Source organism: Epinephelus moara, chromosome 22 (genome assembly GCF_006386435.1).
Source record: "Epinephelus moara isolate mb chromosome 22, YSFRI_EMoa_1.0, whole genome shotgun sequence".
In the NCBI taxonomy this organism is placed as follows: Eukaryota; Metazoa; Chordata; class Actinopteri; order Perciformes; family Serranidae; genus Epinephelus; species Epinephelus moara.
This window is the reverse complement of record NC_065527.1, coordinates 41339775-41355976: the sequence shown is the minus strand read 5'-3', so window position 1 is coordinate 41355976 and position 16202 is coordinate 41339775. Positions and strand designations below refer to the sequence as shown.

Below are 16202 nucleotides of genomic sequence, written 5' to 3'. Positions count from 1 at the left end.
ATTCCCTGGTAGCTGAAGTTGATCAGAGACACATTTACCCCCAGCATCTTAACCACGTTGGCAATGTGGTTGCTGCTAAGGTTAAGAACCCAATGTTGTAGTGCTCAAGACTGATTTTTGGTCTTGAGACCATTCTCAAGACCACTTTTTAGCCTCAATCTCCTCTCAGATTCAACTGCATTTTTACTCTGTCTTGTCTCGGACTCTGACAAAGAGCCGTCTGGATTCTACTTAAAGCCTGGTCAAGACCACAACTGTAGAGGTATTTCTAAAATGCCTGCAAAAAAAGGAGCATCAAATAAAGCTGGTTACATTGATGTCAGCTCCTTAGTGTCTGTCTGTATTTGTTTGCTCATAGAAAGCAAAGGAAAGTTCTCACACATAAAATTCATCTCCTTCATCTGCAGTGCCTTTTAATATTTTATCAAGACATTTCTCATGGTACACACATACAGTATATATGGCAATAAAAGAGGTAAATGAAGAGGAATCATCATTTATTCTTTGTGGGTGGTTATATGGAAATGTGGATCTTTCAGATCAAGTTGAGGAGTGTGTATGGTTTGGATGTTCCATATGTTATCGTAGGTGTGTTATACACAGGGGCATCGTAGGAGGGGGAAGCATGGGATTGATTACCAAGGGCCGCAATGGAAGGGGCCGTCAAAAAGCCTGGAATGAAAAGTTTAGTTTACTTTCACTTTTTTATGTCTATGAGTGCAATAATTAAACAGAAATGGGCTGAATAAATCAGATGAAAGACTAGCCTTTGCCAGTCCTCAGGATTTGTCACTATGCAACCAGAGCCGAGTGAGTAACCGCTTATGATGCTGGAACGCTAAAGTACACTCTAATGTCTTCCCTCAAGAAAGGGAAATTTGGGTTCCAAAAAAAGGAAAAAAAGACAGGAGAGTGAAAGATAGCAAACTGACCTTGTAAAAAAAATATAAAAATTTGAAAGATGTGTGAGAGAGACATGGGTCAAAAGAGGAGTGGTGGGAGGCCTACAGAGACTGCTTATGAATACCGACCTTCACCCAAGAGAGTGGTGTTCGTGTCCCATAAGATTTTAAAGCAAAATCCTGTTCTTTTTTCCCAAACTTAACCACATGCTTTTGTTGCCTAAACCTAACCACATGTTTTTGTCCCTTAAACCCAACCATGTGTGTTTGCTGTTGAAGGAACAAAAACATCATTGTACTGGCATAGTGCATTTATTTCCTGTGAAAACAGAAGTGTATATTGAAAGAAGACAGTGCATGTAACAGGCTGAACTTGACACGGTGTCCCAGAATGTCAACAACCAACGCACCCAGGGTACCTTGCATGTCGTATGTGGACGTGGAATATCCATGACCAAAATGTCAATATGGTCAGAGTGAGAATGTGTTGGAATCCAACTCTGGCAGTTCTCTGACTTTTCCTCTACTGACACAAGAAGGTTAAAAATTCCAATTTGTGCAATTGATTTATGATCAAATATCTGCATCTTTCTCATGTACATTGTGTTTAGCGCTAATTAGCAAATGTAGCCTGGAGCCTATCCTAGCTGACATTGGGCAAGAGGCAGGGTACAACCCTGGACAGGTCGCCAGACTATCACATAGAGAAAGACAACCATTCACACCTACAGCCAATTTAGTGTCACCAATGAACCATGTCTTTGGACTGTGGGAGGAAGCTGTAGTACCTGGAGAAAACCCATGCTGACACAGGGAGAACATGCAAACTCTGCACAGAAGGGCTCCCACACCTGGGATCGAACCAGGAACCCTCTTGCTGTGAGGTGACAGTGCTAACCACCAGACCACTTAGCCCTGCGGCTAAGATGCTACATTAATATGGTGAGCAATGTCTGCTAAACATCAGTATGTCACTATTGTCACTGTAAACATTATATCATGCAAACTTTAGCATGTATAGCTCAAGGCACCACTGTGCTTGAGCACAGCCTCACAGAGGTGTTGTTGTTTCTTCTTGCAAGCTGGTATTGGGAGTCTTATCTGAGAGTTTCATGGTGAGAAGTCAAGACTGGATGGTAGCATAGCTTGTAGCGTACAGTAGCTTATTGTAGTATTTGTTTTTGATGTTATTGACTGGGTAGATTTGACTTATAGCCGACTTCCACTCTTCAAGTCTTTTAGATTCTTCTGGCTTTAGTCATGAAATATCGTAGAAACAAATTTCCCACTGAACCACTGGTACTGTATATTTCTCTTAGCATTGACTTTCTGGCAGCCACAATAGCTTAGAGGTGTTTGATCATTCCTTCCTGTGCCAATAAAAAATTTGACTCAGGATACAACCGAGCTTTCCTCCCTAAACAGAATGGATCTTTCCCATTGACTCTGTGACGTGATTCGAGCTGGTAACATCCCTGGCAGGCTGAGGAGTGCTTTTTCCTCTTCATGGACTAATGAGTGTCCCATATCCCTGATCACAGTCCCTGCTGTGGTGTCTCTGTGCTGTCTCTTGTCTGACCTAAAGGAGGTCATTTAAACAGCATATAGTCTCATTTAGGTTGGTCTCAAAGCCAAGAGTCTCCCTCTGTCCATATGTTAAATTATTTTTGAGACATTAATACTCTCATGTGGTGATTTATGAAGCCTTTCTTGGATGTGAGATGCCTGTCTAACAACTTGTAAGACAATTATAATAACAATGAATCCATTCATACGTTTATGTGTCTTACTATCTATGTATTTCTACTTATTTGTGTGGTATATTCGTATGCCATTGTGCCAAGATAGATATATTTTTTGCACCCAATTCCTGGCTGTCTGGAGCTCTTGTAATAGCTACAGGGGATAATTATCTAAATCTGTACTAATGTGGACAAAACCACAGCTTGAGCTCAAATACCAATTGTTACATTCATGGGGCTCGAGCAATTACAGAGGCATGCTGACATTTTCAGAGCTTTTTGAGTTTCATGCTTTGATGGTACTGGTTCTTAAAAACATTTTCCAATTTCCGAATAAAAAAAAAATCAGTTTACCAGACAGGGTCAGCAAGGACTTGAATCCAATAAAACAGCCATTGGTGATTCATCTATCTGTCTACCTATCTAGAAAGGATTCTAATCTATTCAAATAGACCTAGCTGTACTAGTTTGATGTTAAATGTGAAAACCGTTTTATCTGTGATGAATCTGATGTAAATCACTCAACATTATTGTGGGTATATATTGACATTATGAAAAGAAGAAGAAGAAGAAGAAGAAGAAGAAGAAGAAGAAGAAGCTAGATCAATTTATTTGTCTTTTTAGCATTTGCTTTTAGTTGTGTCAGTTGGGATGCTATTGACAGAGAGGCCAAGACATTGTAGTAAACTGATATTACAAGCTTTGTATCTTTCTTGCAAGTTTAAGTTGTCCAAGCATTTTGTTTGTTTGTGATTCTCCTATCCCTTTTTATTTTATCACTTATCCTTTATTATAGCATTTTATATTGCCTGTGCAATTTGCCTTGTCGTGTTTGTTGTATTCCTAATAAAAATAAATAATAAATAATTTTTTTTTTCCCTTTTCAGTGAAGTCGGGAAAATGCTATGACGTAGTTTTGCCAGTTTCCGTGTGTGTAGTGTTTGTCAATAAAGTATTTTTTTTTTCAGCTAGCCAAGATGGCGGACTACGACTTGACAACCAAGATAGCTCATTTTCTGGATCGGCATTTGGTTTTTCCTCTGTTGGAATTCCTGTCTGTGAAAGAGGTACAACAGAGTTTGCATCTGAAAACGCCGACATGTGATGTGGCTGTTTATTAGCGGCTATTTATACATGAAAACACGGTTATAGCGAGCACCAACTCACCCCGAACCGGCAAGCTGGCTAGCATTCACGTCTGATAGATAGCTTATCGGCTAACAGCTAAACTATAAATTTATCTTAGTCTGCTAAAGCTAGGCGGATGCTGTATTGCTAGTTGTAATAGCAGTGTTGCTACGGATCTGGAAACTGCAGTTGTTGTTGTTTTGGGCTTTTGGCTAACGAGCTTATCATCGTTACTTGGCTTGTTAGCCTTTAGCTTAACTATTACAGCGGATTAACGTTGGCTACAACCGGCTGAGTGGGATGGTCAGCATCCATGATGGCGTTGTCCTGGCGTTGTCTCTTCTTTCTCTTTTGTACCGTTGTGTGTAAATGCGATGCGGTGTCCCAACATAAACTAAATATTTTGGTTTTTAACAGATCTACAATGAAAAGGAACTTCTTCAGGGAAAGCTGGACCTCCTCAGCGACACAAACATGGTGGATTTCGCCATGGATGTGTACAAAAACCTGTACCCGGACAAGGAAATCCCACACTGTAAGAAACACCACATTTTAATATTTTGTTCTGATTCCATAGCATTTTATCCCGTCATAATATCTAGCACAGTTCAAGATTCATATTGGGCACTAACAATATAGAAGAGCTTTTAGGCAGGTTTGGAAATTAACACTAGCCAGTGGTAGTAACATGTTCAAGTGGCTGCTGCCCAGAATGAATGGTAGTCTCTTCAGTGTTTGGTAGACTTTGGAGTCCACTAGCCACAGTTACTGGTGAACACAAAAGTTGTTTTTCAACTCAGCTCATAGATGGCAATGGTTTGTTTCATACATTGTGTTAACCTAATATTCAAGTGCACACAGATGATAAGTCATGTATGAAACCACACTGTCAAAGAGAATAATACAAGACCTCTTGGTGTGTAGCCACAGTGACTGTGATGCCCCAATGCTGACCAGCCTCCTAAATGGTGTATTGATAGGAATGGGAATGGAGAACTGGTTCCAAATTGCCTGATCAATTACAAGCTTATCAGTTCCTTTTATTTATGCCAGCGTGTTATTCCAACAGTTGCATATTTCAAAACAACGACAACAAACTTGTGTCTATGCTGCTGAACATTTGCAGCTAGAAATAATCATGGTAGAGGGGAGGTAACACTCCAGAGTGTGGTTTTATTTTACAAAGAAAGATGATAACAGATCCTGTAAAGTCTGTAAAATTATAATGTCAAATAAGAGTGGAAACTCCAGTAACATGCTAAAACCTGTTTCTAGACAACATGGCCTTAAATTCCAGGAATGTCATGTATCTGACACTAAACGCACGAGTGCCACAGCTTCTCAGCTGAGCAGCACATCCGCTACTGAGAGTAAAAAACCTGTTATACTAACATTAGCGCCACACAGGCAGGCTTATCTGTTTTATTTTCTTTGACTAAGAAAACTCAAATGAAAACAAATGCTGTACAAATATTCTTTCAATTCATCCACACTGTGTTCAGACTCAGAGATAATAAAACATTTGCACTGATGCTGAAAACCTGTGTACAGGTGTGCACACACACACACACACACACACACACACACACACAGTATATTGATCAAGAATAGAGAAAGAATCTAACCTAAAGGTAGCATCAGTACTGGCACTGGTATCAATAAAATCTAACCAATTCCCATCCCTGTTCATTGATCAAATACATCATAACATAACAGTACTTTAATCTGGAATGTGTTTGGTTACTTGTCAGAAATGTTTGATAGAAAACATCTTGCTTGTGTTTTTCTGTTTTGTACTGTTAATTTTACAATCAGATGCGTAAACATGAAGTCACTGGGGTTAGCATCATTATTATCGACTTAATTAACCCTTAGCCACCACCGATGTAACAACATTGGGTTAATGTGAGAACTGTTTTTGTTTCAGCTTTGAGGGAGAAGAGAAGTACTGTGGTCGCCCAGTTGAAGCAGCTGCAGTCAGAGACGGAGCCAATTGTCAAGATGTTTGAAGACCCAGAGACAACTCGGCAGATGCAGTCCACAAGGTCAGATCATCATGCCAAAGAAATAAATCTCTCTTAAATACTTTAGTCATTCTAAACTGTAGTACTGAAAGCATTATAATACTGATGAAAGTTTGTCTGAAGACTGTAAGAGGCTCATCTAACATCCACTAATCTATTTTGTTAAATTCTTCATCAGAGACGGAAGGATGCTCTTTGACTATCTTTCAGAGAAACACAATGTAAGTTTTGAAACCTTAAACGGTGCATTCACACACCTCTTGTTGTATAAGGAGTGCAGTGCAAATCTTTTAAGGTGGGTTGCACAATGTGTTTTTGTTTCCATAACAACAAGCTGCCACTGCGAGCCAACAGGACTGTTATCCAAATCTCAGAATCTTCAAACATCCAACACCACCCACCAATGTGCTCATTATTTACTCAGTGATCAGAGTCACTGCTTGCAACTTTTCTTCCAGTCGTGTCTTTGTTTTACCTTTTTTATATCATCTACAGATAAAATACACTTACATAAAAATATTGTCGACATCATGTGCAGGACTTTTTGTCAGTGTGAAAAAGAAGAGGCTTTGTTTTGGCTGAAAAGATGAAAGAAGCCGGCACATTCTCTAATCAGCCTTGCTGACTCTTACAATTAGCTTTCTTTGAGAGAACAAAAAAGCGAAGGCACTAGATGTTTGAAAAACAGTGGATTAGCATGACTGCACTCGAGGGCCAGAGACCGTTTAAAGCCACATTCATTATAGCCTTAATAGTTTTTCGCAGCTTTTATAATGAGTCTTTACCAGCTAAATTACAAGTCGTAATGGCAAACCTTTCAGCTAAAGCCAAACTGCATACTTCCATGTAATTGGTTTCTTGTCAGTTTTCAACCTTGTTCAATGGGCTTTAAGGTTATTTATCCCTTGTTTTATAATTTCTCAGTTTCGACAAGAATACCTGGACACACTTTACAGGTACGCCAAATTCCAGTACGAGTGCGGTAACTACTCTGGGGCTGCAGAGTACCTCTACTTCTTCCGTGTTCTGGTAAGAATAAACGCATAAGAATAAATAAAAGTTAAATACAAGCCAAAGTAGATTAAATAGTTATTTTTGTCATCAATATTATTATTATTATTATTATTATTTGTAAAATGCTGCTCAATTTGTTTTGATTGTGATACACTGATATTGTGCTCTCTGCTCAGGTTCCATCAACAGACAGGAATGCATTAAGCTCTCTGTGGGGCAAACTGGCCTCTGAGATCCTTATGCAGAACTGGGAGGCAGCCATGGAGGATCTCACGCGACTAAGAGAGACGATTGATAACAATGTAAGTAGATAATGAAACACCATTTAATGTTTCACGTTATCTAGAGACGGGCAACTAATATCGACGCTCCGAAGCTTGTTTCACTCCTGTGAAGTGCCTTGTTTCAATACATTGTGAGGAAGCTTGTATCAAATGAGGAATGCCACATAATTGATGTCTTCTCAAGCTTCAAGCGTCACTGGTGCTTAAGGAAATGTTTCATTCAGTTTGACAGCTTTGAAATGTTTGCAGCTAAACTTTGTTACTATGCTAAGGAGGATAACATAGAAATATGGCAATGTACGCCAGAAAGACATAATCACAAGTATGAGAACATGTCGATGGAGTGGAGGAGCTGCTTCAGAGGCAAGTTAAGCCTAGTTCACATTACACGATTTTCACCCTGATTTTGCGTCACGGAGACTATCGTAATCTTTTGAGTGTTCATACCTGGCGACGTGTGTTTCCGTCAGCGGGAGTCTCGCCAACTACGTTACGACCTGTGTGTGCACACCACAAGATTTCTCCACCGAGCCCTCGTCAACAGAGCCTCAGATAACGCGGTGACGTCACCAAACTTGGAGACGACACATCGTAAAGGCATGGATATTCTTCCCAGTGTTGAATCAGATCTGCCTCCAGGGCCTGGGTCCAAACACAACGCGCTCCCTGTGATCCTGTGGACGCCGCTATTGTTGTTGTTGCTTGCCGGCTTGACAGTGTTGCCAGATCTTGGGAAAGAAACAAGCAACCAGGGCTATGGAAACAAGTCCAAAAGAAGTGACTATCATGCGTTTAAATAACGTATTAGACAGATATATATAGAGAAAGGTTACATTTAGAGAGCAAGCCCAAATAAGCAACTCCACTTTAGAAACAAGCCCAAAGTCGCGGCTAATAAGCGGACCTGGCAACCCCGTGGCTTGTCCACCTCACATTTCTTGCGTCCTCCTGCGTGCTGACGTGGGACGTATCCCGCCTCTCATTGGCTGATGCTCTTTGTCAGTAGTGTCACACTTCTCCAGTTTTCTAGCATGCCAGATATCCAGTCACAGACGAGGGGGCGACTTGCTCGTAGGCTTGCTCACACATGAGGACTCGTCGTGGCAGACTATCTGCCGACTCACCTCCGACCCAAGGTGGCTCTCAAGATCCTCTGCGACGTCAAAATCGCAGTGAAAATCGTGTAATGTGAACTAGGCTTTAGACCCAGTTTAGACCCAGCAGAATGACCCAAAGTTTCACTTTCAATATGTCTGACATTCTGTGGCTTCATCTGTACCTAAGCTTTGCTTTGCCATCCGACAGTATGGTGCTATAAATAACTGAGTGGCATATATATTTCAACAGAGCTCCTAAAAATCTACTTGTGTTAAATGAGTGTTTGCGACACCCGGTGTTGTGGTGTTTCAGCCAGTCTTGAAGGGCTGCTTTACATTTTAGAAACCACCAGACCTCACTGTGTTTACTGCTTTTGATAAGATAACACTGGGGATATTCAGATGTTGCAACATAAAGAATGCTGAAAACCTGCTATTTATAAGCCATTTAACTCAATACTTACTACATGAACTGTTTTTTCTGCACTTTGGCAGGAATGCCATTAAACATTGGTCTGAATTGGGTTCTTGTTGCCTGATAGAACATTTCATAACATCTTCCATTTGTGTCCTTTTAGTCTGTGAGCTCTCCTCTGCAGTCACTCCAGCAGAGAACCTGGCTCATCCACTGGTCCCTCTTTGTGTTCTTCAACCACCCTAAAGGCAGGGACAACATCATCGAGCTCTTCCTCTATCAGCCTCAGTGAGTCTGTGTATTTTCAATATAGCAAAGAACTGTCACCTTGTAGATACAGTACAAGACATATACTGTACATAAAATTGATGTTGCTGTCATCAAGGATTTATATCGAAATATTTATTTTGCTCAGAAACAAATGACTGAGGGACACACTCTTTTTCATAGCTTAAACCTGAGACCCTTGATGAAAAGGTCTTTTTAGTTTGAAGGCCACCTTACAGTTGTATTGTCAGTGTATTTTCTCCACTTAAATATAATTGACAACATGAATTAAAGCTATGTCGGCACAGCTTTTGTGCACAAAAATGTGTTGTTCCTGTCACTTTCAGAGTAAAATGACCGATAGTAGCCAAATTTGTTGTGATGGCAACTAGTGATACAATAACTTGTGTTGCCTCTATGTTTTTCAGGTACCTGAATGCCATCCAGACAATGTGCCCACATATTCTAAGATACCTTACAACTGCAGTCATCACCAACAAAGACGTGCGAAAGCGCAGACAAGTGCTCAAGGACTTGGTGAAAGTCATTCAACAGGTTAGGTCGATAAATGTTTTAGATAGATATTTTTTTTAATCTAATGTGGCTCAAGGATTTAGTCAAGGATTTATATGAATGGTGCTTTCTCTCTCACTCCCACAGGAGTCGTACACATATAAAGACCCAATCACAGAGTTTGTGGAGTGTCTCTATGTGAATTTTGACTTTGACAGCGCCCAGAAGAAGCTGCGGGAGTGCGAGTCGGTAAGGATGGTTTCCCAAAGTTTCTCCTTCACTTCTCCTGCTTGACAGTGTGTGTTTGCCACGGTGCACAGGCCTAAATCGGCCCGTTAAAGTCAGCTGTCTGCTGGGACTGAGGGGTAATATGAAGCTTCCCCTTAGCTATGGTGCTCTGATCTCCTGAGTCCCAGACATTTAACTTTGCAGCTATTCAGCCTCAGCAAATCCATGTCTGGCCTGATTTGCTGGCTCTTACTTTTATTCAGTTTGATTTTCAAAGCGGAACAGCTGTCAGATTTGGGGCTCGGTTGCCTTCTCTTTAGAAACCCTTGACTGCGGTTTTGTAGTTGTGTTGAGGGACCACTTTGCACATTCTCTAAGCACTCTCATCAGTTGGCTTTTACCCCTGTTGAATAAATTATGCAGTGATTGTGAAGGCCTCAACTATTGTGTCAGATACGGAGTGTGAGCATTGTGACAGAAGAATGAAGATAGTTCATTAAGTCATTCTGTTGTCATGGATTCTGCTGTCTTGTAATGGTCAGGGGAATTAAAATTGAAATGCTTATATTAATTTTCCCTCTCGAGATCTTCTTAATTACTGTCTAAACATCACATGGTGTTTTTGTTTTGCTGTTTGCAGTTTTTTTTTAGAATTAAGGTTTTCTATTGTGCAGGGGAACTTTTTGATTGATGTCAAATATTAATGTTAGCAGTGGACCTGGATTGTCTCAATCACAAGATAAGAATCAGAGAATTGGTAATCTAATTGAATATTTATGGTGGACTAGGGCACCTTAGTTGTTGTTTACTTAAGCAAAGCATTGAATAATTGGATTTGTCACACAATAACGGCTCCGTGTGAAATAATGGTGCCATATCCCCTTTCAAAATCCCAGACACTAATATATTCATAAATTTAAGCTCCTCTGGAAATGTGAGGTGGCCAAACATCCCATTTGATGTTTCTGTGATCGTTGCTTTAAAACCACAGATAGAGACGTCACAACATAATCTCCTACAAAACACTCTGTACGGCTCATGTCTGGCGATAGCTTTGTGATTCATTTTGGGTGACGGGGCTGGTTCCATGTTTTCTTTAAACAAACTTGGCAACAATGATGGAGGAATGTGTTAACATCTTGTTATGTAACAGTAGGTATATCACCTTAATGAACATGCCTGGCATATACATTAAATATTTAAAGGTGTGAGCATTAGCATTTTGGTTCCTTTTTCATATTGGCAGAACATCGGCCCTGTTTACACGTGATCAGATCACAAGTGGTCTGTTAGATTGCGTCTCCACATTTGTTTGAGTGATTGGATCCAGCTTCCATGTTTTACATGCACATAAACACATACATCATTTCCATTTGCAAAGGCCAAATGCGTAGTTGTTTTTAACTGGTAGTAGGCATGAATGCACTTCCTTTAGCAAGTGTGCTAGAAATCAAAAGGAGAGGAAGAGGTGCACTTCCTGTGAAGATTCTTCGGCCCAAATGGAAATCAGAAAGTGTGTTTTGTATGTACTCCATCCACAAGAATCCACTTTGCCTGTTGTTGTGGCTTCTTCCTTTTCTTCTTCCGCTACATCCTCTATAACTTCTTTTTCTACTACTTTTTCATCTACTTCTGCATCTTCTTATTCTACTTCTTTTTCCTTAAACTTGTACTTCTTCCTCTACTACATTTACTATTACTACTTGTAGTTCTACTTTTTTTGCTTCTACCTATTGCTCTACTTCTAATTTCTCTTCTTTTTCTACTGCTTGTTCTTCTCTTTTTCTACTCCTGCTTCTAATTCTTCGTCGTCTTCTCTTACTCCTCCTTCCTCCTCTTTCTCTAGTACTTCTTTTTCTTCTGTTTTTTCTACTTCATCTACTTCTACATTTTCTACTTCTACTACTTCCTTTCCGACTACTTCTTCTACTTCAACTACGTCTTCTTTTACTACTATTCCTTCTAAAATAGCAGTTTTTAATTTTAATTTAATTTAACCTTTTCTTTTCCTGGTTAAATAAAGGTTAAATTAAATTAAAATTAAAAACCTGCTATTTTTCTTCTACTAATTTTTCATCTACTAGTACTACTTCTTCACCTTTCTCTTTTTCTTCTTCTTCTACTATTGTTGTGGCTTAACTCGTGGTTGACCTTTAAAACGACACCATTGGTACACGAAAGAGTACTTACTTCTGCCTATGCAGAGGATGTCAGTTGAAAAGCTGGTCCTTCAGCCTGGTCTAGGACACATTAGCATACACACTGCTGAAACACTGTGGTCTTATGCGGCCCAGACCTCCTCCAACAGTGGTCTAAGTGATCAGATCTGATTGAGGATGCATGGGGTGCATTCACACTTGTAGTTAGAGCTGTCCACTTGTGATCCAATCACCCAAGATGCATGTTAGTACCTGGTGTAAACAGGGCCATTGTCTTGTGATTTTCTCTAAACACTCTATTGAACAGTAGTATATCTCAAAATGCATTAATGTGCATTTTAGTAAGGAATATTATATATTACTTTGTGATTTTTTTTTAAAGGTGTGATATCATCTTCTTTTTGTTTTGGAATTGGTAGTTTGGATTTAAAAAAAATTCTCATTATCCAAAACAGATACCCAATACAACACTGTCATATGTATATATATGTTGTCTACATTGTGAGGTTGGAAAAGTTTTGAACAGGATATTTTAATGTATGGGTGGATAAACCAACAGCTGGAAATTCTGCCAAAACAGCCAGACCACCACAGGAAATAGTTTCCAGCACTCCATATGTGGTTGTCCTGTGGGGCTATGATGCACTTTAGGGTACTTTAAGTATACTTGTGATAAACTAAAGCAGTTGTACAATTAGAAATTACAGCTGCACCCTCTGATGTAGAAACGTAGACTGTTATATCATCACGTTTTAAATACTCTGCATATATGCATATATTTTGAAATGTGCTGGCCGACATACAAGAATTTCCTAACTTAAGGAACATTTGGTCTTTTTCAGATTCTTTCTATACATGAATGCTTTGTATGTGTATACAGTGATCTATGCTATACAGCTCTGTGGTCTTTTTCTTTCAGGTTCTGGTGAATGACTTCTTCCTGGTCGCTTGCCTTGAGGATTTTATTGAGAATGCCCGTCTCTTCATCTTTGAGACTTTTTGTCGGATCCATCAGTGTATCAGCATCAGGTACGCCGTCTTTGAAATAGGCGTACTTGTCAGAAACAGTGTGTGCAGGGCCTTTTATCTGTGTCGCTGAGAAAAAAACGATGAAAAGATCTTTTCAACATCTGTACCCAGATGATTGATTTTCTGCAGTAATTTCTTTTCTCAATGTTCCCAAATTGTAGCCATTATTCATGTCCTGCTAGTTTTTCAAGTATATCCAACAGTAAACTGTGGAGAGGAAAATGTGAGGACTTTTCATTCCCCCAAGGGGTATTTATTTAACTGAAATGCCCCCTCCTCCTTCACTCTCTCCACTCAGCATGCTGGCAGACAAGCTCAACATGACGCCGGAGGAGGCGGAGAGGTGGATCGTCAACCTCATCCGTAATGCCAGACTTGATGCCAAGATCGACTCCAAACTGGTGAGGCTCTGCATTCACTGATCCACCTTCAGCCAGATGAGCTTCAAATCACTGAGCCCAGCACAAACAGCCTTGTCTAGACTACTAATTTAGGCAGCAATATCATGACAACTTATTTATTTTTGCTCTTGACTGAAGGCAGCATCGAAGGATTTAACTGGTGGTGCTCTTACCACTTTTGTAGTACTTAAAAGGAAAAACGTGGAACATTTCCACAGTAAAATGTCTAAAAGTGACTAGACCTCTGTTATATATATTTTGTTGAGTTGTGTACTTACATTATTCCAGGTGTTTCCAACAATAAAACCCAAATAAATCTGTATTTGTATTTAAGGTAATGGTGCATGTCGTTTAATCGCCTGTCAGTGGCGTCATATTCCCTTCACTTCTTCTAGTAGCTCTAACTTCCAGATTGAACAGTAGATGATACATCAGAGAGTGAGGACGAATAAAACAATGTAACAGAATTATACTCAGTAACAGTTATACAGCTTTTTTTGAAACACAGCATATTTTTTTAAATTAATTTCATGCCGTTTTACAAAGCAGTGATCCAGTAAAGACCTCATTTATTAATATGGCGTCTCAATGTCAATATAGTTTACTACAATGTGTTACTATGACAGTTGGCTCTTGCCAGATACGAAGCTAACGCATACCGTAACGTTATAATATTACAACAACCTTTTACATGTCCATAAAGCTATTTTTAGCAAGCTTGTTTTGACCATGGCTAACAGTGCAGGGCCACCCAGTGATTGAATTCAACACCTATCGTTAGCTACAGTAGCTGCATGTGTAGTCGACTTATCTAATGCTAGTGGTAAGTTAGCAAGTTAACGTTATGTTAGCTAATGTTACTTGCAGCTATTTTATTGTAATGAAATAACAACATGACTAAACGTAAAACAACAACGATTTCTGCCCGAGTCACGTCAGATAGATTTTTCATTGGCAGTGGTGGTTATTCAACAATAAAGATAACTCCCATGATCCCATGCTACCTCACAAAGTCATCTAAATCTCTTTTGTTATTGCATTTGAAATCAGTTCTTCAGAGATATAATTTTTTGTGAATCTGTTTCCCAGGGTCATGTGGTGATGGGCAACAACGCAGTGTCGCCGTACCAGCAGGTGATCGAGAAGACCAAGAGCCTGTCCTTCCGTAGCCAGATGCTGGCTATGAACATAGAGAAGAAGGTGGCCCACAGCAACAGGAATGAGGTAGACTGAGCACTAAACATTGTGTAGGGATAAAGGGGTATTTTTTCATGTTAGCATGCTTGCTTGCTTTAAATGTCACATCACTCACATTCTTATTGTTCACCTGTCATGTCGATATGTGCAGACCACTTTCCTCTGTTCTTAAGAATGTATGCAAAAGAACTACATTGTCAGATAACTCTGAATCTTTCCTCTTAGTTGATTGTGCAACACATCATTTCATTGTGGGTTTAAAAAAACCTATATTTTTTTGGCATCTCAAATGACTTCAGCAAAAGAGGAGGTAGTCTGTCATTATTTTGTCACAACAAAGTTTGTGTTTGTCCTGTCAGTCATTTTGAGAAAGAAGCTGGCAGGTGTTTTCAGTTGAGGGATATCTAATTTTGGAACAAATCTTCATCGCCTTTTTGGAAAATAGTTGGAGCATTTCTTTAATGGTTTTTTTTTTGTGTTTGTGTTTGTGCTCTTTTCTCAGACACCGAATTGGGCTGCTCAAGACTCTGGCTTCTATTAAAATGGAAATCAGCTTCAAGAGGATGCAGATGGCTCTCACAACATTATTTGGGCTTTTTATTGAAATCATTAATCTATCATTTTTGCTACTATTGTTATGGAACTGGCTGCTTAACTTCTGAGGTAAAAAAAAATATCCAAGAGGAGGCAGCAAGTCTTGATGAAGACATTGTCATTTGAAGTGTTATTTATTAAGTGGATACTCTCTTCATCAGAACTTAATTGAAATCTGGTATTAAAGAGGAACACTACCTAAGTTATGAATTACAATGTGTTATTTTCATGGTCTCGGCCAATATTTATAAACATAAGCTATTCTGTTAATGCCAGAAACCAGAGATGGAAGTCTCAAACTTGTGATGTTCATAGACAGTTGGCTGAAATCAGACAGAATTGTTAACTTTTTACACTCTGCTCCATCTTCAGTCGCACATTTCATCCATTTTAACCGATTTTCGTAGGGGAGGGAGATTTAATTTTCCCTAACCAATCACTAGTGAGAATTGTTTGTGTTTACTTATATTCTTGGACTGACTTAGACTATAGGAATAACATGAATGCATTTTGAAAATGGGCGTAGTTCCACTTGAAGTTTTAAAGGTATACTATGAAGGATTGTCAGGTACTATTTGCAAACACACTCACCAATGGAAATAAATGCCAATTCTAGGTTCATTGTCATTTGGTGTTTCGCCTTGCTATATTTGCACGGGGAAATAAGAAACTTCTAGGGGTTCATAAATAACAATTGAGAGGGATTACTTGGATAGTATGAGTCTATACACTGATTTTTAGGAAAGTCCTGCATACTATATCTGAGTCTCTCAATTATTCACCAGACTTTGGAAGTAACAACCCAACCCAACCAGAGAATGAACATTAAACATTTTTTGGCTCCACACATTTTGTTTTCCCTCCTCTGTTAATATTTGGCCACTAGATGGCACAGTTGGCTCATTTTTGTTTCTTGCTGTCTGCAGACAGACTGACACTGTGCCAGACTCAAGTTTCTACTTCAGTGTCTGAATTTAATATTTGTATGATTTATAATAACATCAAGAACAGACAGATGCAACATTGACGTAAATTAAATTAATAACACTCCTGCAGCCAGCCTTAATTTGCTACTTAAATAGAAAAATTTGGGAGATGCTGTTGGTGTGGAGATCAAATTTGATTGAAAGCACAGCAACAGCAGCTCACAAGACAGATAAAGCATCAGTCACACTTCTTCTAAAAGCTCCTTTGTTTATTGTCGGTTA

General features: G+C 39.4%; 1 protein-coding gene across 1 annotated transcript; it reads left to right on the top strand.

Moving 5' to 3' along the window:
* The first annotated feature begins 3596 nt into the window (after nucleotides 1-3596).
* eif3eb (eukaryotic translation initiation factor 3, subunit E, b) lies at nucleotides 3597-15840 on the top strand. The gene is made up of 13 exons (XM_050034828.1): nucleotides 3597-3711; nucleotides 4190-4307; nucleotides 5700-5817; nucleotides 5975-6017; nucleotides 6721-6825; nucleotides 6987-7112; nucleotides 8770-8894; nucleotides 9302-9428; nucleotides 9534-9635; nucleotides 12693-12802; nucleotides 13101-13203; nucleotides 14293-14427; nucleotides 14903-15840. The coding sequence occupies exons 1-13, from the start codon at nucleotides 3622-3624 to the stop codon at nucleotides 14939-14941; spliced, it is 1341 nt and encodes a 446-aa protein (XP_049890785.1). The 5' UTR covers nucleotides 3597-3621; the 3' UTR covers nucleotides 14942-15840.
* Nucleotides 15841-16202: the final 362 nt, after the last annotated feature.

Bases quoted from the DNA above. Each gene is read 5' to 3' on its own strand.
- eif3eb (XM_050034828.1), top strand. From the start codon at position 3,622: ATGGCGGACTACGACTTGACAACCAAGATAGCTCATTTTCTGGATCGG. The intron at 6,018-6,720 runs GTAAGTTTTGAA...ATAATTTCTCAG, and splicing joins ATCTTTCAGAGAAACACAAT to TTTCGACAAGAATACCTGGA. The intron at 12,803-13,100 runs GTACGCCGTCTT...CTCTCCACTCAG, and splicing joins CATCAGTGTATCAGCATCAG to CATGCTGGCAGACAAGCTCA.